The sequence below is a fragment of the Somniosus microcephalus genome, unplaced genomic scaffold (assembly GCF_052327205.1).
Source record: "Somniosus microcephalus isolate GS21.2 unplaced genomic scaffold, FLI_Smic_1.0 scaffold1, whole genome shotgun sequence".
NCBI classification, from domain to species: Eukaryota; Metazoa; Chordata; class Chondrichthyes; order Squaliformes; family Somniosidae; genus Somniosus; species Somniosus microcephalus.
This window is the reverse complement of record NW_028225188.1, coordinates 1,389,790-1,412,444: the sequence shown is the minus strand read 5'-3', so window position 1 is coordinate 1,412,444 and position 22,655 is coordinate 1,389,790. Positions and strand designations below refer to the sequence as shown.

General features: G+C 46.6%; 1 protein-coding gene across 1 annotated transcript in view; it reads right to left on the bottom strand.

Moving 5' to 3' along the window:
- Window positions 1-21,846, bottom strand: part of LOC147084131 (uncharacterized) — a 91,669-nt gene extending 69,823 nt beyond the window's left edge. The window contains exons 1-2 of the mRNA XM_085979828.1: window positions 21,835-21,846; window positions 15,844-16,653 (exon numbers count right to left, since the gene is read on the bottom strand). Coding sequence (XP_085835954.1) covers window positions 15,844-16,653; window positions 21,835-21,846 — 822 coding nt within the window. The remainder of the gene's footprint in view (window positions 1-15,843; window positions 16,654-21,834) is intronic.
- Between the last annotated feature and the right edge of the window lie 809 nt (window positions 21,847-22,655).

Below are 22,655 nucleotides of genomic sequence, written 5' to 3'. Positions count from 1 at the left end.
AGCAGAACAAGGCTACACGGCCCCTGGGCCCGCTCCACTACCCACAGGGCCATGACCATTCCGAACCCAGACTCATGTCCAATTTCCTGCCCGCTCCCCGTAACCCTTTATTCCCTTTACTTCTAGGAAACTATCTATTTCTGTTTTAAATTTATTTAATGATGTAGCTTCCACAGCTTTCTGGGGCAGCAAATTCCACAAACCTACCACCCTCTGAGTGAAGAAGTTTCTCCTCATCTCAGTTTTGAATGAGCAGCCCCTTATTTTAAGATTATGCCCCCTAGTTCTAGTTTCGCCCATCATTGGGAACATCCTCACCGCATCCACCCGATCAAGCCCCTTCACAATCTTATATGTTTCAATAAGATCGCCTCTCATTCTTCTGAACTCCAATGAGTAGAGTCCCAATCTACTCAACCTCTCCTCATATGTCCACCCCCTCATCCCCGGGATTAACTGAGTGAACCTTCTTTGTACTGACTCGAGAGCAAGTATGTCTTTTCTTAAGTATGGACACCAAAACTGTATGCAGTATTCCAGGTGCGGCCTCACCAATACCTTGTACAACTGCAGCAATACCTCCCTGTTTTTATATTCCAACCCCCTAGCAATAAAAGCCAACATTCCATTGGCCTTCTTAATCACTTGCTGCACCTGCATACTAACTTTTTGAGTTTCGTGCACCAGGACCCCCAGATCCCTTTGTACTACAGTACTTTCCAGTTTCTTGCCATTAAGATAATAACTTGCTCTATGATTTTTCCTGCCAAAGTGCATAACCTCACACTTTCCAGTATTGTATTCCATCTGCCAAATCTCTGCCCACTTACTTAGCCTGTCTATGTCCCTTTGCAGGTTTTTTATGTCCTCCTCACTCACTACTTTCCCTCCCATCTTTGTATCATCTGCAAACTTTGATATGTTACACTCGGTCCCCTCCTCCAAATCGTTAATATAGATTGTAAAGAGTTGGGGACCCAGCACTGACCCCTGCGGAACACCACTAGTTACTGGTTGCCAATCTGAGAACGAACCATTTATCCCAACTCTCTGCTTTCTGTTAGAGAGCCAATCCTCCACCCACGCCAGAATATTACCCCCAATCCCGTGATTTTTTATCTTGAGCAATAATCTTTTGTGTGGCACCTTGTCAAATGCCTTTTGGAAGTCTAAATACACTACGTCCACTGGTTCCCCTTTATCCACCCTGTATGTTACTTCCTCAAAAAACTCAAGCAAATTTGTTAAACATGACTTCCCCTTCATGAAACCATGCTGAGTTTGCCCTATTAAATTATGTTTATCCAAATGTCCCGTTACTGTCTCCTTAATAATGGACTCTAACATTTTACCAACCACAGATGTTAGGCTAACAGGTCTATAGTTTCCAGCCTTCTGCCTACTACCCTTTTTAAATAAGGGTGTTACATTAGCAGTTTTCCAATCTGCCGGGACCTTTGCTGAGTCCAGTGAGTTTTGGAAAATTATTACCAATGCATCCACAATCCCTACCGCTACTTCCCTCAAGACCCTGGGATGCAAGCCATCAGGTCCAGGGGATTTATCCGCCTTGAGTCCCATTATTTTACCAAGTACCACTTCCTTAGTGATTTTAATCGTATTTAGTTCCTCCCCCCCTAGAGCCCCCTGTTTGTCCAGTGTTGGGATATTCTTAGTGTCCTCTACTGTAAAGACTGATACAAAATAATTGTTCAGTGTTTTTGCCATCTCCATGTTTCCCACCATTAATTTCCCGGTCTCATCCTCTAAGGGACCAACATTTACTTTAGCCACCCTTTTTCTTTTTATATAACTATAGAAACTTTTACTGTCTGTTTTTATATTTTTTGCTAATTTACTTTCATAATCTATCTTCCCTTTCTTAATCAATCTTTTTGTTATTTTTTGCTGTCTTTTAAAGACTTCCCAATCTTCCATCCTCCCACTAGATTTGGCTACCTTATATGCCCTTGTTTTTAGTCGGATACTATCCTTAATTACTTTACTTAGCCACGGATGGCTATCTTTTCTTTTACACCCTTTTTTCCTCAGTGGAATATATTTTTTTTGGAAGTTGTAAAATAACTCCTTAAATGTACACCACTGGTCATGTACCGTCTTACCCTTTAATCTATTTTCCCAGTCCACTCTAATTAATTCCGCTCTCATACCTTCATAGTCTCCTTTATTCAAGCTCAGCACGCTTGTTTGAGATCCAACCTTCTCACCCTCTAATTGAATATGGAACTCAACCATGTTATGGTCACTCATTCCAAGGGGATCCTTTACTAGGACATTTTTAATTAATCCTGTCTCATTACACAGGACCAAATCTAAGGTGGCTTGCCCCCTGGTCGGTTCAGTTACATACTGCTCAAGAAACCCATCCCTAATACACTCAATGAACTCTTCCTCAAGGCTGCTCTGCCCAATTTGATTTGTCCAGTTAATATGATAATTAAAATCCCCCATAATTATAGCTGTTCCCTTATTACAAGCCTCAACTATTTCCTGATTAATACTCCGTCCAACAGAGTTGCAACTGTTCGGAGGCCTATAGACTACACCCACTAGTGTTTTTTTCCCCTTATTATTCCTTACCTCCACCCAAACTGTTTCACTATCCTGCTCCTTTGACCCAATATCATTTCTCTGTATTATAGTGATTCCTTCCTTTATTAACATAGCTACCCCACCTCCTCTCCCTTCCTGCCTGTCCTTCCTGATTGTTAAATAACCTGGTATGTTTAATTCCCAGTCATGGTCACCCTGCAGCCATGTTTCTGTAATGGCCACAAGATCATACCCATATGTCATTATTTGTGCCGTTAACTCATTCATTTTGTTACGAATGCTACGTGCATTCAGATAAAGAACTTTCAAATATGTTTTGTAACACTTAGTTCCTGTTTTTTCCCTTCTTAGTACTTTACTTTTTACTCCATACCTTCTGTCCCTTCCTGACACATTCTGTTTTTTAATTCCCCCACTGCTACCTAAGTCTATGACCTTCTCTGTTGTCATTTCTATTATTTGCTCTCTAGAAACCTCCCCCCCACTAATTAGTTTAAAGCCCTCTCTACAGCCCTAGTTATATGATTCGCCAGGACTCTAGTCCCAGCACTGGCCAAGTGGAGTCCGTCCCAACAGAACAGCTCCCTCCTGTCCCAGTACTGGTGCCAGTGTCCCAAGAAGCAAAACCCATTTCTCCCACACCAGTCTTTGAGCCACACATTTAACTCTTTAATTTTATTTATCCTAGCCAAATTCGCTCGTGGCTCAGGTAATAACCCAGAGATTATTACCCTTGAGGTTCTGTTTTTTAATTTGACCCCTAGCTGCTCATACTCCTTTAACAGAACCGTCTTCCTTGTCCTATCTACGTCGTTTGTACCAACATGGACCACGACAACTGGATCCTCCCCCTCCCACTGCAAGTTTCTTTCCAGCCCAGAAGAGATGTCCTTAACCCTGGCACCAGGCAGGCAACACAGCCTTCGGGACTCCCGCTCTTGACTGCAGAGAACCCTATCTATCCCCCTAATGATACTATCCCCTACCACTACAACATTTCTTTTTACTCCCTCCACTTGAATGGCCCTCTGTACCACTGTACTTCTATTCTCCAGATTGAGGGAATTATCACCCGATCTGTGTTATGCAGCGCTCTTAATAAAGCCTGGAGAGACAATTTGTGTTCTTGTGAGCTTGATTATCTGGTATCCGAAACCCTAGGACTCCCGATCATTAGAGTCAACCTCAGTGTGTGGAAAGGGATTCCCTGGTGTATCCCACCCGCTGACACACCAGAGTGTCCACAGTGTGACTGCAGTGGGTCGATTCCACTGTTTCCGATGCCTTTAATCACATCCAGGACTGAACCATGTTAATTCAGGCAACTGGGGCTTGTTAATGTTAAAACCCCAATAACTGAGCTGGATTTAAAGATTATTCCCTGTTCTCTCAGTACTAGTGTGCAGAGAGAAGCTGATGTTATAGAATCATAGAGCACAGTAGGATGCCTTTCGGCCCATCGTGCTGGTGCCAGCTCTCTGAAAGAGCGATGCAATTAGTCCCACTGCCCTGCTCTTTCCCCACAGCCCTGCAAATTTCTGCTTTTAGTATATATCCAATTCCCTTTTGAAAGTTACTATTGAATCTGCTTCCACCTCCCATTCAGGCAGTGCATTCCAGGTCATCACAATTCGCTGTGTAAAAAAAGTCTCCTCATTTCCTCTCTCGATTCTTTTGCCAATGATCTGAAATCTGTGTCCTCTCGTTACCGACCCTCCTGCCAGTGACAACAGCTTCTCCTTGTTTGCTCGATCAAAACCTCTCATAATTTTGAGCACCTCGATCACAGCTCCACTTAACCGTCTCTGCTCCAAGTTACATTGCCAACGCTTTGTGAATTGTTGCTGTGATCAAGGTGCTGGATGTCCGTGCCTGGGGAATGGGACATTCTATCCTCGTGAGCGCCGAGTGTCAGCATCCAGCAATCTCTGGTCAGGGACTGTCTTTTTAAACTGCCTCACCTGAGCTTTTTGACTCCCTGATTTCATTATTAAACATTTCAGAGTTTTTGCAGAGTGACCAAGGCTGAACAGATAAATGTGAGGTATTACATTTTGGTAGAAAGAATGGGGAGGTCACTTATCACTTGGAGGGTGCGAGTCTAGGTGGGGTAGAGGAACAAAGGGATCTCGGAGTACAAATACACAAATCACTAAAAGTTGCGACACAGGTAAGCAAGGCCATAAAAAAAGCAAACCAAGCACTGGGGTTTATTTCTCGAGGGATAGAATTGAAAAGTAGTGAAGTTATGCTAAACCAGTATCGAACCTTGGTTAGACCACACTTGGAGTACTGCGTACAGTTCTGGTCACCATATTATAAAAAGGATATAGAGGCACTGGAGAGGGTGCAGAGAAGATTTACAAGGATGATACCAGAAATGCGAGGGTATACATATCAGGAAAGGATGAACTGGCTGGGTCTCTTTTCTCTTGAAAACAGAAGGCTGAGGGATGACCTAATAGAGGGCTTTAAAATTATGAAAAATGTTGATAGAGTGGATACAGAGAGAATGTTTCCACTTGTGGGGAAGAGCATAACTAGAGGCCTCAATATAAGATAGTCACCAAGAAATCCAATAGGGAATTCAGCAGAAACTTCTTTACCCAGAGAGTGGTGAGAATGTGGAACTCGCTGCCACAGGGAGTGGTTGAAGCGAATAGTATCGATGCATTTAAGGGGAGGCTAGACAAGCATATGAGGGAGAAGGGAATCGAGGGTTATGCTGATAGATTTAGATGAGGAAAGACGGGAGGAGGCTCGAGTGGAGCATAAACACCGCATGGACTGGTTGGGCCGAATGGCCTGTTTCTGTGCCGTATATCCGATGTCATCCTATGTCAAGTATCCCAGCTGGCTTAGCTCCAGGCACTTTAGCTCAGTGGGCAGCACTCTCACCTCTGAGTCAGAAGGTCGTGGGTTCAAGTCCCAGTCCAGAGACTTGAGCATAAAAATCTAGGCTGACACTCCAGTACTGAGAGAGTGCTGCGCTGTCAGAGGTGCCATCTTTCGGATGAGATGTTAAACCGAGGCCCCCGTCTGCTCTTTCAGGTGGATGTAAAAGATCCCATGGCACTACATTGAAGAAGAGCAGGAGAGTTCTCCCCGGTGTCCTGGGGCCAATATTTATCCCTCAATCAACATCACCGAAATAGATTATCTGGTCGTTGTCACATTGCTGTTTGTGGGAGCTTGCTGTGCACCAATTGGCTGCCGCGTTTCCTACATTACAACAGTGACTACACTTCAGAAGTTCTTCATTGGCTGTAAAGCGCCCTGGGACGTCCTGAGATTGTGAAAGGCGCTATATAAATGCAAGTCTTTCTTTCTCAGCAAGAGGGTGAGGGTGAGTGTCAGTGGTTGGAGGGAGGAGCTCAGTGTTGTCACTGGGTGGACACAGACAGATTGAAGCTAAAAGACAGAGAATGCTGAAGTTTGGAATGATAACACCCAAAGTCAGGAGATGAGCCCTTTGCCTCGATAAGGGAGGTTGTTGCTAAGAGACCCACAGACCTAATAACACTGCAAACTGCTCCGGCAGCAGACTTGTTGGCAACATGTGAGGTCACGAGTGAGTTGGTGCCCAGACAACAGAGGCTTGGGCATTCCTGAGAGAGACAATCTGGTTCTGTAACTGGGAGAACAGGTTGAGGGAGTCACCCTACGTGGGACGGCTCGTCTGAGGTGTTAACACAGAGTCAGCTTGGGAATGGGATGATCAATGAATCATAGAATCATAGACATTTACAGCACACAAGGAGGCCATTCGGCCCATCTTGTCCGTGCCGGCCGACAAAGAGCTATCCTCCCTAATCCCACTTTCCAGCACTTGGTCCGTAGCCTTGTAGGTTACGGCACTTCAAGTGCATATCTGTTAGGGTGAAAATTATATAGCTTAAAGCAGCAACATAAAGAATTAAAGAATGTTTTGTAAGAAGTGAACTTGTAAATAAGAAACAAGACAAAACAAACTCAGCTTAAGAGGGGGCGGCTCAGCTCGGGACACAACCTGTAATTCCCCCTTAGGCTTTATAACATTCGCTGCCCCCATTTTGTGTTAAATTCACAAAGCTTCCATCTTTGTTCCATGAGGATTCCCCATAGTATGTCTAAGTGCTGTTGTGGTGGGCAAGGGGCAGGAATTAACTGTTTGTGTCTGTTCCCATTAAAACCATTGTGCTTGACATTAATTGAATTGAGGAATAGTCGACATTTTTAAGTAGTTTCTTGCCAGATTGAGGGTAGGCAAGATAATTGATAGAAGGCCGCCAATCAAATTACATCAGTGCCCTTCAGCCAGTCAGATTAATGTGTTCAAATGAGGCAAAATAAAATGAACAGTTATTGAATGTGGGAAACACTAAATATTTCACATTTATTCAGTGGTGCAGCCTTCTGTAAACTACTTGCTGGAAGCCCTTTGGATGTATTAATGTAATTCTACTATTCTATGATGCAAAGTCGATGAATGAGAATTGTGAGTATTGATGAGTTACAGTAATTGGTAGCTGCAAAACTGCCCGTTTTGTAATTAACCATTAAAAAGTGCCCAAAGTTCTGGAAGGTTCCATATCATTTTATGTTGCCAAACTAGTATCCTGTGAGGACCGGGGAGTTGTTGCTGGGGAGCGAGATTGGTTGAAGACACCTGTGTGTAATATTTTGCGAGAATGTATAAAAGAAGTTTCAATACCTTGTTGCTAAGGGAACGTGATTGGGTGAGGACAAGAGAATTGTTGCTGGGGGAGAATGTTGTCAATTTCTGTCCTGGACTCTCAGTGATGGCTTTTGGAAACTCCTTTCACAGGCTGTGAGAAGGGCAGGATTGACAGACGGGGAAACTCAAACCAAACTTCACATCAAGATCTCAGAGAGTCACTCCATTCATCAGGACCTGAAATTCATCGGCCTTTTGAGTGCGGAAGGAGAAATGTTTGGGAGGTAAGTAGCACGGAGTCCAGTTCTACGGAGTACGGCTTCTACAGAGTACTTAACTCGGGAATTGGGTGAGTGAGCGAATTCGATGAGGTGGGGGTAAGAGGGGCTGCTTGATACGTGAAAATATATAAACAACTCGGGTTTAATTAGGACTGTGGGCTAAGTTACAGTAAAGACCTAAAGCATATAACTAAATGTAATAAATTAAACAAGGTTATTACCTAGATTAAAAACTATTAATAGACAATTGGTTATTTCAAACCTTGGAAACCTAATTAGTTAAATAAAATACAATAGAGATGGCCGGGCAGGTGATGTGTTGCAGCTGTAGCATGTGGGAGCTGGTGGACCCCAGTGTGATCCACAGCAACCACATAGAGTCATAGAGGCACAGAAGGAGGCCATTCGGCCCATCGAGTCCGTGCCGGCTCTCTGTAGAGCAATCCAGTCAGTCCCATTCCCCGCTCTATCCCCGTAGCCCTGCAAGTTTATTTCCCCCAAGTGCCTGTCCAGTCTCCCCTTGAAAACATTCAGTGTCTCCGCTTCCACCACTTCCGTCGGCAGTGAGTTCCAGGTCCTCACCACTCGCTGCGTAAAAAAGTTTTTCCTCACATCCCCCCTGTATCTCTTGCCCAAAACCTTAAATCTGTGTCCCCTAGTCCTTGTACCATCAACTAGTGGGAACAGCCTTTCCCCGTCTAGCCTATCCAAACCCGTCATAATCTTGTACACCTCTGTCAAATCAGCCCTCAACCTCCTTTGCTCTAATGAAAACAAATCCAGCTTCTCCAACCTGTCCTTGGAGCTAAGATCCCCCATCCCCGGACCCATTCTGGTAAATCTCCTCTGCACCCTCTCAAGGGCCTTCACATCCTTCCTAAAGTGTGGTGACCAGAAGTGTCTGCAACTCGAGGAACTTCGGCTCAGAGTTAGAGTCATAGAGTTATACAGCACAGAAAGAGGCCCTTCGGCCCATCGTATCCACGCCGGCCATCAAGCCCTGTCTATTCTAATCCCATTTTCCAGCACTGGGTCCGTAGCCTTGTATGCTATGGCGTTTCAAGTGCTCATCTAAATGCTTCTTGAATGTTGTGAGGGTTCCTGCCTCTACCATCCTTTCAGGCAGTGAGTTCCAGATTCCAACCACCCTCTGGGTGAAAAAGTTTTTCCTCAAATCCCCTCTAAACCTCCTGCCCCTTACCTCGAAACTATGTCCCCTGGTTATTGACCCCTCTACTAAGGGGAAAAGTTCCTTTCTATCTACCCTATCTATGCCCCTCATAATTTTGTACACCTCAATCAGGTCCCCCCTCAGCCTTCTCTGCTCTAAGGAAAACAACCCCAGCCTGTCCAGTCTCTCCTCATAGCTGAAGCGCTCCAGCCCAGGTAACATCCTGGTGAATCTCCTCTGCACCCTCTCCAATGCAATCACATCCTTCCTACCTGGACTACACTTCCTCCCACCCCGCTTCCTGTAAGGACTCTATTCCATTCTCCCAGTTTCTCCGCCTCCGCCGTATCTGCTCCGACGATGCCACCTTCCACACCAGTGCTTCAGACATGTCTTCCTTTTTCCGCAACCGAGGATTCCCCTCTACCGTGGTTGACACGGCCCTCGACCGTGTCAGTTCTATCTCCCGCACTTCTGCCCTCACCCCTGCCCCTCCCTCCCGGAACCACGATAGGGTTCCCCTTGTCCTCACCTTTCACCCCACCAGCCTCCACATTCAACGGATCATCCTCCGGCATTTCTGCTACCTCCAAAGTGATCCCACCACCAAACGTATCTTCCCCTCCCCTCCCCTTTCAGCATTCCGCAGGGACCGCTCCCTCCGAGACACCCTAGTCCACTCCTCTATCACCCCAAACAGCCCTTCCCCTTCGCCTGGCACCTTCCCGTGCAAGCGGAGGAGATGTAACACCTGCCCCTATACCTCCCCCCTTCCCACTGTCCAGGGCCCCAAACACCCCTTCCAGGTGAAACAGCGATTTACTTGTACTTCTCGCAATCTAGTGTACTGTATTCGCTGCTCACGATGTGATCTCCTCTACATTGGGGAGACCAAACGCAGATTGGGTGACCGCTTTGCGGAACACCTCCGTTCAGTCCGTAAGGGTGACCCCGAGCTTCCCGTCGCCCGTCACTTTAATTCACCGCTCCATTCCCACTCGGACCTCACCGTCCTTGGCCTCTTGTATTGTTCCACGGAAGCTCAACGTAAACTCGAGGAACAGCACCTCATCTTCCGATTAGGCAGTCTGCAGCCTTCCGGACTCAATATCGAGTTCAACAATTTCAGATCATAAGCTCGGCCCCCATTTCATTTTTTCTTGTAATTTTTCCACTCCTTTTCCCCCCCCCCGCCCTTTCCTTTTGTTTCTCTCTCACACCTGGCAGCTATCTTTTGCCCTGCCAGTACACTTTACACCTAATCTCAGCATATTACCATCTCGTCTAGCTTCTAATCTCTTTTACTTCTTTTGTTTCTTTTATTCTTTTGTCCGATCGCAGCCCTGCCTCCGATCTATCTTTTCTTTCCAGTTTTGAAGAAGGGTTCGACCCGAAACGTCAACTCAAATTTCTCTCCACGGATGTTGCCTGACCTGCGGAGTTTTTCCAGCATTTTCTGTTGTTATTTCACATCCTTCCTATAGTGTGGCGACCAGAACTGCACACAGTATTCCAGCTGTGGCCTAACTAGCGTTTTGTACAGCTCCATCATAACCTCCCTGCTCTTGCCTTCATTAGCTGAGGCATAGAATATAAGTATCCCATAAGCCTTTTTAACCACCTTATCTACCTGTCCTGCTGCCTTCAGGGATCTATGTCCATGCACACCAAGGTCCCTCTGATCCTCTGTCCTTCCTATGGTCCTACCATTCATTGTGTATTCCCTTGCCTTGTTAGTCCTCCCAAAATGCATCATCTCACACTTTTCAGGGTTAAATTCCATTTGCCACTGTTCTGCCCATCTGACTAATCCGTCTATATCGTCCTGTAGCCTGAGGCTTCCCCCCTCGCTATTTACCACCCCACCAATTTTTGTGTCATCTGCAAACTTACTGATCATACCTCCTACATTCATATCTAAACCATTAATGTATACTACAAACAGCAAAGGACCCAGCACCGATCCCTGCAGTACACCACTGGGCACAGGCTTCCAGTCACAAAAACAACCTTCGACCATCATCCTCTGCTTCCTGCCACTAAGCCAATTTTGGATCCAATGTGCCAAATTGCCCTTGATCCCATGGGCTCTTACCTTCTTGACCAATCTCCCATGTGGGACTTTGTCAAAAGCCTTACTGAAGTCCATGTAAACTACATCAACTGCACTACCCTCATCCACACACCTGGTCACCCCCTCTCAAAATTCAATCAAATTGGTTAGACATGATCTCCCCGACACAGAATTTTTTCCAATAATTTCCCTACCACTGATGTTAGGCTCACTGGCCTGTAATTCCCTGGTTTATCCCTACTACCCTTGTTGAACAATGGTACTACGTTAGCTGTCCTCCAGTCCTCTGGCGCCTCCCCTGTAGCCAGAGAGGTTCTGAAAATTTGTGTCAGAGCCCCTGCAATCTCCTCCCTTGCCTCACCCAGCAACCTGGGATACATCCCGTCAGGGCCTGGGGATTTATCCACTTTTAAGCGCGCTAAAACCGTTCGTACCTCCTCCCTCTCAATACTAATTTGTTCAAGTATATCACAATCCCCCTGCCTGATTTCTATGCCTACATCATCCTTCTCCATAGGGAACACAGATGCAAAATATTCATTTAAAACCCCACCAATATCTTCTGGCTCTACACACAGATTGCTACTTTGGTCCCTATTCTTTCCCTGGTTATCCTCTTGCCCTTAATATACTTATAAAACACCTTGGGATTTTCCTTTATTTTGTCCACCAGTGTTATTTCATGCCCCCTCTTTGCTCTCCGAATTTCTTTTTTAAGTACCCCCCCTGCACTTTCTATACTCCTCTAGGGCTTCCACTGTTTTTAGTCCTTTGTATCTGCCAAAAGCCTCCCTTTTTTTACTAATCCATTCTCGTATATCCCTTGACATCCAGGGTTCCCTGGGCTTGTTGGTCCCACCCTTGACCTTTACGGGAACATGTTGCCATTGTACTCTCTCTATTTCCTTTCTGAAAGACTCCCACTGCTCTGATGTGGATTTTCCTACAAGTAGCTGATCCCAGTCCACTTTGGCCAGATCCTGCCTTATCATATTAAAATCGGCCTTCCCCCAATTTAGAACCTTTATTTCTGGTCCATCTTTGTCCTTCTCCATGACTACCTTAAATCTCACCGAATTATGGTCACTGTCACCAAAATGCTCTCCTACTAACACTTCTACCACACGCCCAGCTACATTCCCTAGAATTAGGTCCAGTACCGCCCCCTCTGTTGTAGGACTTTCTACATGCTGGCTCAAAAAGCTCTCCTGGATGCACTTTAAGAATTCCACACCCTCTGAGCCTTTCACACAGATGAATGCTGGAGGAGGGGTGTGTCTAAAGTAAAAAGGCGGAGGTTGTGAATATTTATTTTATATTTAATCATATTTTCTGAAGTATTGTCTTATTTTAAATTAAATTGAAAAGGGCTTATTTTTAGCCCACCATCATTATGGTTCTCCAGCCCAGAATACTGGTGGAGGCCTTTCAGCTCCATCGATGCCCGTTCTGCAATTCAATCAGAACATGGCTGATCCGTACCTCGACTCCAGTTACCCCCCTTTGCTCCATATCCCTCGATACACTTACCCAACAACCATGTATCCATCTCAGTCTGGAACATTTCTATTGACCCCCCGCCCCCACCAGCTTCCATATCCCTCGATACACTTACCCAACAACCATGTGTCCATCTCAGTCTGGAACATTTCTATTGACCCCCGATCCCGCCAGCTTCCATATCCCTCGATACACTTACCCAACAACCATGTATCCATCTCAGCCTGGAACATTTCTATTGATCCCCTGCCCCCACCAGCTTCCATATCCACTATGCTAGCTCTTTTATTTAAACAGGACCTTTGTACCCTTGGGAAAGAGTTACTGGGACTTTGATTATCTGAGCCTCCACATTTAAAAAGGACCCATCAGCCATTCATTATTTTCGCCACAGTTGAATATTTCACATTTTTTATACTGCTATTAAGGGGTTAACTCCAAATGTCACACGAAGCATTTTTCAACAGGAAGGAATTCAGCTCAATCCTGACCAGGAGGAAAGATCAGAGGCTGGGTATTCTGCAGCCAGTGGCTCACCTCCTGACTCCCAAAAGCCTCTCCGCCACCTACATGTCAGGAGTATATTTATACGGTGCTTTCTTATCAAACTGGAACTGGCATTGCCTAATGTGGTAGTCGCTGGTTAATGCATCGTCCAGAGACACAAGTCGACAGTTTCTTCAACATACATCAACAACGTTAGATGCACGTAAAAGTACCGTGGCCTTGCTGTGGTAAGCAGAACCCTTCTAGTCTGCAGACATTCTTATCATAACATAACATTTCTAATCTAAACATTCTATTCTGAAAATATCCAAGGGTGGTTGGTTGCTAAGTGATATCTGTATATCTCCCTCTGTCTCTAATACTAACCACATTTTTCCCTATATCGAATGAACTAAACACAAACACCTTTCAGAAGCTAATTAACCGAGTTCCATGTACCAGCATTGATTGAAGGATAAATATTGGCCAAGACATTGGGGATAACACCCCTGCTCTTCTTCAAATAGTGCCGTGGGATCATTTATGTCCAACTGTGAGAGCAGACAGGGCCTCGGTTTAACATCTCATTGGAAAGACAGCACCTCCGACAGTGCAGCACTCCCTCAGCACTGCACTGGAGTGTCAGCCTAGATTTTTGTGCTCAAGTCTCTGGAGTGGGACTCAGAGGCAAGAGTGCCACCTACTGACCACAGCTCACAGTTAAATTATTGAAAGGACGGGGAATGTATGTAACAAGTCATCCTGAAGAAGGAGCAGCGCTCCGAAAGCTTGTGATTTCAAATAAAGCTGTTGGACTATAACCTGGTGTTGTGTGACTTTTTACATTTGTCCACCCCAGTCCAACTCCGGCATCTCCACACCATAGCTTATTGTAGAAACAGGGACTCAATAGACTGTGTGTTTCAAACAAAGCTGATTTATTTATAAAGAATATTAAAATCCAGCCCAGTTATTGGGGTTTTAACATTAACAAGCCCCAGTTGCCTGAATTAACATGGTTCAGTCCTGGATGTGATTAAAGGCATCGGAAACAGTGGAATCGACCCACCGCAGTCACACTGTGGACACTCTGGTGTGTCAGCGGGTGGGATACACCAGGGAATCCCTTTCCACACACTGAGGTTGACTCCAATGATCGGGAGTCCCAGGGTTTCAGATACCAGATAACCAAGCTCACAAGAACACAAATGGTCTCTCCAGGCTTTATTAAGAGCGCTGCATAACACAGATCGGGTGATAATTCCCTCAATCTGGAGAATAGAAGTACAGTGGATTCACGCGCGATCTTCTCGAGTCTGTTCCAACTGACAACGGCTTAAGTGGCCTGTTCTTAGACACAAGCTTGGTTACCACTCAGGAAATGGGATTGTTTGGACCCGTCTGTTGACCGCCTCCTGAACTCCTGCTAATTCAGGGAATTTAGTCCATCTGTGACCAGACTATAACCACAAGCCGTCTGGTTATCACACCTATATGGTCCATGAGGTTATTATTAGATTCACACCCAGACGTTGTGCCTTCACTTGTCTGGCACTTCATCCCATAACACGGGTACAGGGGCTCAGTAATGTTGCATTCATCAGAAAAAGACAAAGAACAACAACATACTGGTCAGCTTAACAAAATCTCATCATATTTATGTGGCTATAAATATAAAAGTCACTTATAAATCCAGGAGGGAATTCAGGGGAAATGTCTTTACCCAGAGAATGGTGAGAATGGGGAACTCACTACCACAGGGAGTAGTTGAGGTGAACAGCACAGATGCATTTATGGGGAAGCCACACGAGGGAGAAAGGAATGGGAGGATATGTTGATCGGGTTAATTGAAGTAGGGCGGGTGTGGGGCATAAACACTGGCATAGACCAGTTGGGCCGAATGGCCTGTTTCTGTGCTGTACATTCTATGTAACACCATGAACAGTCAATCGAAAGGAATCATCAGCACAACAGTCTTAAAGATTAAACAGCAGTACAAGAATTTCAAAACATTCATCCATTCCATGTTCATGATGCCCCCGCTGTCTGCAGGGCCCTGCGCTACAGATCAATGTGAGCTCGTTGGTGTCTCTTCAGGTTCCCGGAGCTTTTAAAGCTCTTACAACATAAGAAGTAGGAGCAGGAGTAGGCCATATGGCCCCTCGGGCCTGCTCTGCCATTCAATAGGATCATGGCTGATCCGAACCTAGACTCACGTCCACTTCCCTGCCCGCTCCCCGTAACCCCTAATTCCCTTATCAGCTAGGAAACTGTCTATCTCCGTTTTATATTTATTTAATGTTGCAGCTTCCACAGCTATCTGGGGTAGCAAATTCCATAGATTTACTACCCTCTGAGTGAAGAAGTTGCTCCTCATCTCAGTTTGGAAAGGGCAGCCCCTTATTCTAAGATTATGCCCCCTAGTTCTAGTCTCACCCATCAGTGGAAACATTCTCCCCGCATCCACCCAATCAAGCCCCCTCACAATCTTATATGTTTCGATAAGATCGCCTCTCATTCTTCTGAACTCCAATGAGTAGAGGCCCAACCTACTCAACCTTTCCTCATACGTCAACCCCCTCATCTCTGGAATCAACCGAGTGAACCTTCTCTGAACTGCCTCGAGAGCAAGTATATCTTTTCTTAAATATGGAAACCAAAACTGTATGCAATATTCCAGGTGTGGCCTCACCAGTACCCTGTATAACAAAGCAAGACTTCCCTGCTTTTATACTCCATCCCCCTTGCAATAAAAGCCAAGATTCCATTGGCCTTCCTGATCACCTGCTGTACCTGCATACTAACCTTCTGTGTTTCATGCACCAGGACCCCCAGATCCCTTTGTACTGTAGCACTTTGCAGTTTCTCTCCATTTAGATAATAACTTGCTCTTTGATTTTTTTCTGCCAAAGCGCATAACCTCACACTTTCCAACATTATATTCCATCTGCCAAATTTCTGCCCACTCACTTAGCCTGTCTATGTCCTTTTGCAGGTTTTTATGTCCTCCTCACTCAGAACATTTAAATGGTCTCTCATCAGTGTGAACTTGCTGGTGTCCCTTCAGCTCCCCAGAGGTTTTAAAGCTCTTCCCACAGACAGAACATGTAAATGGTCTCTCATCAGTGTGCACTCGCTGGTGTCCCTTCAGTTCCGCGGAGCTTTTAAAGCTCTTCCCACACACGGAGCAGGTGAACGGTCTCTCCCCAGTGTGAACTCGCTGGTGTTCGAGCAGAGTCGAGGACTGAGTGTATCCCTTCCCACACACGGAACAGGTGAACGGCCTCTCCCCAGTGTGAACTCGCTGGTGTTCGAGCAGATTCGAGGACTGAGTGAATCCCTTCCCACACACGGAGCAGGTGAACGGCCTCTCCCCAGTGTGAACTCGCTGGTGTCTCTTCAGCTCACCGGACCTTTTAAAGCTCTTCCCACAGACAGAACATATAAATGGTCTCTCATCAGTGTGAACTCGTTGGTGTACCTTCAGTTCCGCGCAGCTTTTAAAGCTCTTCCCACAGTCAGAACATTTAAATGGTCTCTCATCAGTGTGAACTCGCTGGTGTAACTTCAGTTCCGTGGAGCTTTTAAAGCTCTTCCCACAGACAGGACATGTAAATGGTCTCTCATCAGTGTGAACTCGCTGGTGTACCTTCAGTTCCACGGAGCTTTTAAAGCTCTTCCCACAGTAATAACATTTAAATGGTCTCTCATCAGTGTGAACTCGCTGGTGTAACTTCAGTTCCATGGAGCTTTTAAAGCTCTTCCCACAGTCAGAACATTGAAATGGTCTCTCATCAGTGTGAACTCGCTGGTGTATCAGTAGGTGGGATGGCCGAGTGAATCCCTTCCCACACACGGAGCAGGTGAATGGCCTCTTTCCTGCTCTCTCCAGCTGGTGTCCCTTCAGCTCCTGGGACCTTTTAAAGCTTTTCCCACAGTCGGAATGTTTCACTGGTCTCTCCCCAGTGTGAACTCGCTGGTGTGCCAGCAGATTCGAGGACCGAGTGAATCTCTTCCCACACACGGAGCAGGTGAACAGAACCTCTCCTGCTCTCTCCAGCTGGTGTCTCTTCAGATCCTGGGACCTGTTAAATCTCTTCCCACAGTCAGAACATTTAATGTGAACAAGCTGGTGTCTCAGGAGGGTGGCAGAATGAGAGAATCGCTTCAAAAACACGGAGCAGGTCAACGGTCTCTCATCGGTGTGGACAAGCTGGTGTCTCAGCAGCACGGATGGTGCAATTAATCCCTTCCCACACACGGAGCGGGTTAAAGGTCTCTCCCTAGTGTGAACTTGCTGGTGTATCATTGGAGCGGATGGCTGAGTGAATCCCTTCCCACACACGGGGCCGGGGTTTCTCCCCACTTCAGGTATTTGTAGATTTTGAAGCTCTTTCAGAACATTTAAAAGGTCTCTCATCAGTGTGAACTCACGGGTGTGCCAGCAGACTGGAGAAGCGACTGAATCAGGTCCTGATGAATCGAGCGACTCTGTCAGATCTTGACGTGATGTTTGGTTTGAGCTTCCTGGCTGTAAATGCTCCACTTCTAAAACCCTGTAAAAGGAGTGTAGAAAGGGTAAGGGGGGAAGCAGTTTTTTTTTTGGCTAATTTTGTCTGGTGTCCAGCCGTGCCCACAATAACCAGCGGGCCAGAAACAGCCCAATCCACCTCACTGACTTGGCCCTGAAGTCAAATCAAGTTTCAAAGTCAAAAATGACATCCTTTGTGACTGTGACAAAGGTAAACTACCCCTCCTCGTCCTTCCTGACTTGTCTGCAGTCTTTGACAGTTGACCACTCCATCCTTCTCCAACGCCTCTCCACCGTCGTCCAGCTGGGCGGGACTGCACTCGCCTGGTTCCATTCTTATCTATCTAATCATAGCCACAGAATCACCTGCAATGGCTTCTCTTCCCGCTCCCGCATCGTTACCTCTGGTGTCCCCCAAGGATCTATCCTTGGGCCCCTCCTATTTCTCATCTAAATGCTGCCCCTTGGTGACATCATCTGAAAACACAGCCTCAGTTTCCACATGTACGCTGACGACACCCAGCTCTACCTCACCACCAATTCTCTCGACCCCTCCACGATCTCTAATCCGGTTCTGGGTGAGCAGGAATGTTCTCCAATTAAATATTGGGAAGACCGAAGCCATTGTTTTCGGTCCCTGCCACAAACTCTGTTCCCTAGCCACTGACTCCATCCCTCTCCCTAACATCTGTCTGAGGCTGAACCACACTGTTCACAACCTTGGTGTCGTATTTGACCCTGAAATGAGCTTCCGAACACATATCTGCAGCATAACAAACACCGCCTATTTCCACCTCGGTAACATGGCCCGTCTCCGCCCTTGCCTCAGCTCATCCACTGCTGAAACCCTCACCTGGGCCTTTGTTAGCTCTAGACTCGACTATTCCAACGCACTCCTGGCTGGCCTCCCACATTCTACCCTATGTAAACTTGAGGTGATCCAAAACTACCCGTGTCGTAACTCAACACCAAGTCCCATTCACCCATCACCCCTGTGCTCGCTGACCTACATTGGCTCCCGGTTAAGCAATGCTTCGATTTCAAACTTCTCATCCTTGTTTTCAAATCCCTCCATGGCCTCGCCCCTCCCTATCTTAGTTATTCCCTTCAGCCTCACAACCACCCGCCCCCCGCGATAGAATCACAGAAAAATTACGGCACAGAAGGAGGCCATTTGGCCCATCTTGTCCGTGCAGGCCGATTAAGTGCTATCCACACTAATCCCACTTTCCAGCACTTGGTCCGTAGCCTCGTAGGTTACGGCACTTCAAGTGCATATCCAAGTACTTTTTAAAATGTGATGAGAGTTTCTGCCTCTACCACCCTGTCAGGCAGCGAGTTCCAGACCCCCACCACCCACTGGGTGAAAACATTTCTCCTCAACTCCCCTCTAAAGCTCCGACCAATTACTTTAAATCTATGCCCCCTGGTTGTGGACCCCTCTGCCAAGGGAAATAGGTCCTCCCTATCTAGGCCCCTCAGAATTTTATACACCTCAATCAGGTCTCCCCTCAGCCTCCTCGGTTCCAAAGAAAACAACCTCCTCCCCCCGGAGATATCTGCGTTCCTCCAATTCTGCCCTCTTGAGCATCAATGATTATAATTGCTCAACCATCAGTGGCCGTGTCTTCTGTTGCCTCGGCCCTAAGCTCTGTAATTCCCTCCCTGAACCTCTCCGCCTTGCTATCCTCCTTTAAGACATAGAAACATAGAAGATAGGAGCAGGAGTAGGCCATTCGGCCCCTCGAGCCTGCTCCACCATTCAATGAGATCATGGCTGATCATCCAAACTCAGTACCCTGTTCCTACCTTCTCCCCATATCCCTTGATCCCTTCAGCCTTAAGAAATATATCTAACTCCTTCTTGAATATATTTAATGTATTGGCCTCCACTGCCTTCTGTGGTAGAGAATTCCACACGTTCACCACTCTCTGGGTGAAGAAATTCCTCCTCATCTCTGTCCTAAATGGCTTACCCCTTATCTTTAGACTGTGACCCCCTGATTCTGGACTCCCCGAACATCGGGAACATCCTTCCTGCATCTAGTCTGTCTAGTCCTGTTAGAATTTTATAAGTTTCAATGAGATCCCCTCTCATTCTTCTGAATTCAAGAGAATACAGGCCTAGTTTGCTCAATCTCTTCTCATACGACAGTCCCTCTCATCCCAGGAATCAATCTAGTGAACCTTCATTGCACTCCCTCTATGGCAAGTATATCCTTCCTTAGGTAAGGAGACCAAAATTGTACACAGTACTCCAGGTGTGGTCTCACCAAGGCCCTATATAATTGGAGTACATAAGAACATAAGAAGTAGGAGCAGGAGTAGGCCATACAGCCCCTCGGGCCTGCTCCGCCATTCAATAGGATGATGGCTGATCCGAATCTAGACTCACGTCCACTTCCCTGCCCGCTCCCCGTAACCCCTAATTCCCTTATCTGCTAGGAAACTGTCTATCTCCATTTTAAATTTATTTAATGTTGCAGCTTCCACAGCTCTCTGGGGTAGCAAATTCCATAGATTTACTACCCTCTGAGTGAAGAAGTTTCTCCTCATCTCAGTTTTGAAATGGCAGCCCCTTATTCTAAGATTATGCCCCCCAGTTCTAATCTCACCCATCAGTGGAAACATCCTCCCCACATCCACCCGATCAAGCCCCCTCACAATCTTATATGTTTCGATAAGGTCGCCTCTCATTCTTCTGAACTCCAATGAGTAGAGTCCCAACCTACTCAACCTTTCCTCATACGTCAACCCCCTCATCTCCGGAATCAACCGAGTGAACCTTCTCTGAACTACTGCGAGAGCAAGTATATCTTTTCTTAAATATGGAAACCAAAACTGCACACAGTATTCCAGGTGTGGCCTCACCAATACCCTGTATAACTGCAGCAAGACTTCCCTGTTTTTATACTCCATCCCCCTTGCAATAAAAGCCAAGATTCCATTGGCCTTCCTGATCACCTGCTGCACCTGCATACTAACCTTCTGTGTTTCATACACCAGGACTCCCAGATCCCTTTGTACTGTAGCACTTTGCAGTTTCTCTCCATTTAGATAATAACTTGCTCTTTGATTTTTTCTGCCAAAGTGCATAACCTCACACTTTCCAACATTATATTGCATCTGCCAAATCTCTGCCCACTCACTTAGCCTGTCTATGTCCTTTTGCAGGTTTTTTATGTCATCCTCACACACTGCTTTCCCTCCCATCTTTGTATCATCGGCAAACTTGGATATGTTGCACTCGGTCCCTTCCTCCAAATCGTTAATATAGATTGTAAAGAGTTGGGGTCCCAGCACTGACCCCTGCGGAACACCACTAGTTACTGATTGCCAGCCCGAGAATGAACCATTTATCCCAACTCTTTGTTTTCTGTTAGATAGCCAATCTTCCACCCATGCCAGTATATTACCCCCAATCCTGTGATTTCTTATCTTGATCAGTAATCTTTTGTGTGGCACCTTGTCAAATGCCTTTTGGAAGTCCAAATACACCACATCCACTGGTTCCCCTTTATCCACCCTATATGTTACATCCTCAAAGAATTCAAGCAAATTTGTCAAACAGGACTTCCCCTTCATAAAACCATGCTGACTCTGTCCTATTAAATTATGTTTATCCAAATGCTCTGTTACTGTTTCCTTAATAATCGACTCCAACTTCTTTACTCCTGTACTTATATATTTCTTAAGGCTAAAGGGATATGGGGAGAAGGCAGGGACAGGGTACTTAATTTGGATGATCAGCCATGATCTCATTGAATGGCAGAACAGGCTCGAGGGGCCGAATGGCCTACTCCTGCTCCTATCTTCTATGTTTCTATGTATTCAATCTTTCCTTGTAGCTGAAATTCTCTAGTCCTGGCAACATCCTCGAAAATCTCCCGTCTCGAGCAGTCACATCTTTCCTGCAATGGGGCGAGCAGAACTGCACGCAGCACTCTAGCCGGTGGCCTAACTGGTGTTTTTGTACAGTTCAAGCAGAACCTCCCTGCTCTTACATGATACAGAAAGAGAGAGGCACTGCCCCTTTAAATACCTGGGGGGCACCCATTCCCCTTTAAATGACCAAGCAATTTTTTTGTTGAAAAGGGGCCGCAGTCCCCTTTGACTCACCCCCCCACCCTCTCACCCACCACAAATACTCACAAGAGAGAGAGAGAGAGGGAGGAAGAATGCTGGTCTTTGTCCCTTTAAAAGTGGCTGCCCACCAAAATGTTCACAGCACCAGGGCTCTTTGTTCTGGATAAAAGTCGAAAAGAGAAAAGGTTCACTTATTTTTAAATGTATGCAATTGATGAATAGCCTTGCAATAAAGGTAATGCAAAGGAATAAACACTCACAAGCTGGGTTTTTTCCACCTCCTCCTCCCCTTCCCTTTAACAGCTCCTGCCGACAATGAAAGCAGGAAAGCGGCCTGCAGCCCACCGAGGTCCCGCCCCCCTCTCTCCCGCGCCGCCATTGGTTGGAGGACCGTCAGCCCGCCCGGTCCGCCCAGCGTTTTCCGCGCTTCTGATTGGCGGGCGCGTCGCGTCAATCAACTCCCTCTCCGTTTACGCGCTGACGCATATACGCAACGCCCAGGGGGGGTCGGTTGGATCGGCGCACGCAGCCCACCGAGGTCCCGCCCCCCTCCCTCCCGCGCCGCCATTGGTTGGAGGACCGTCAGCCCGCCCGGTCCTCCCAGCGTTTTCCGCGCTCCTGATTGGTGGGCGCCTCGCGTCAATCACCCCCCTCCGATTACGCGCTGACGCCAGCACGCAACGCCCAGGGGTCGGTTGGATCGGCGCACGCCACCGCAATTTAAAAAAAAGACACCCCACACAAATGAGGAAAAACAAGAATAATAATAATCTCACTTCAGAGGGGAGGAGGTTGGGGGAATTAATTTGTATTTTCAATTTGTTTCGCAAAAAAAAATATTTGAAAATCTTCCCAACGGTGCGAGGCGGGCTGCGCATGCGCTCCAGCCAGCTTTTGACTCCCCCACGTGGGCCCAGGGTCCGGACACGCCCACTTGCCTTCCCCTGCACCAATCACAGCGCGGGCAGGCGCTTCTATCAATCGTCACCTGTCAATCACCCTCCCTTCCCCCCTCGTGGTGTCGATTGACAGCGGTGTCAGCCAATAAGGTGCAGGAAGGGGCGGGACCAAGGCCAGGACTGACAGCAAGCCTGAACTAACTCAATTAAATACTTGCATGCAACCAAAAAATAACTTTTATTTAGTCAGCCAAAAAACAGCAAAGCAAATGAGGTTTCCTGAGTCAGCAAAGCCTATTTTAGAAACATAGAGGATAGGAGCAGGAGTCGGCCATTCGGCCCCTCGAGCCTGCTCCGCCATTCAATGAGATCATGGCTGGTCTGCAGCCTCACTCC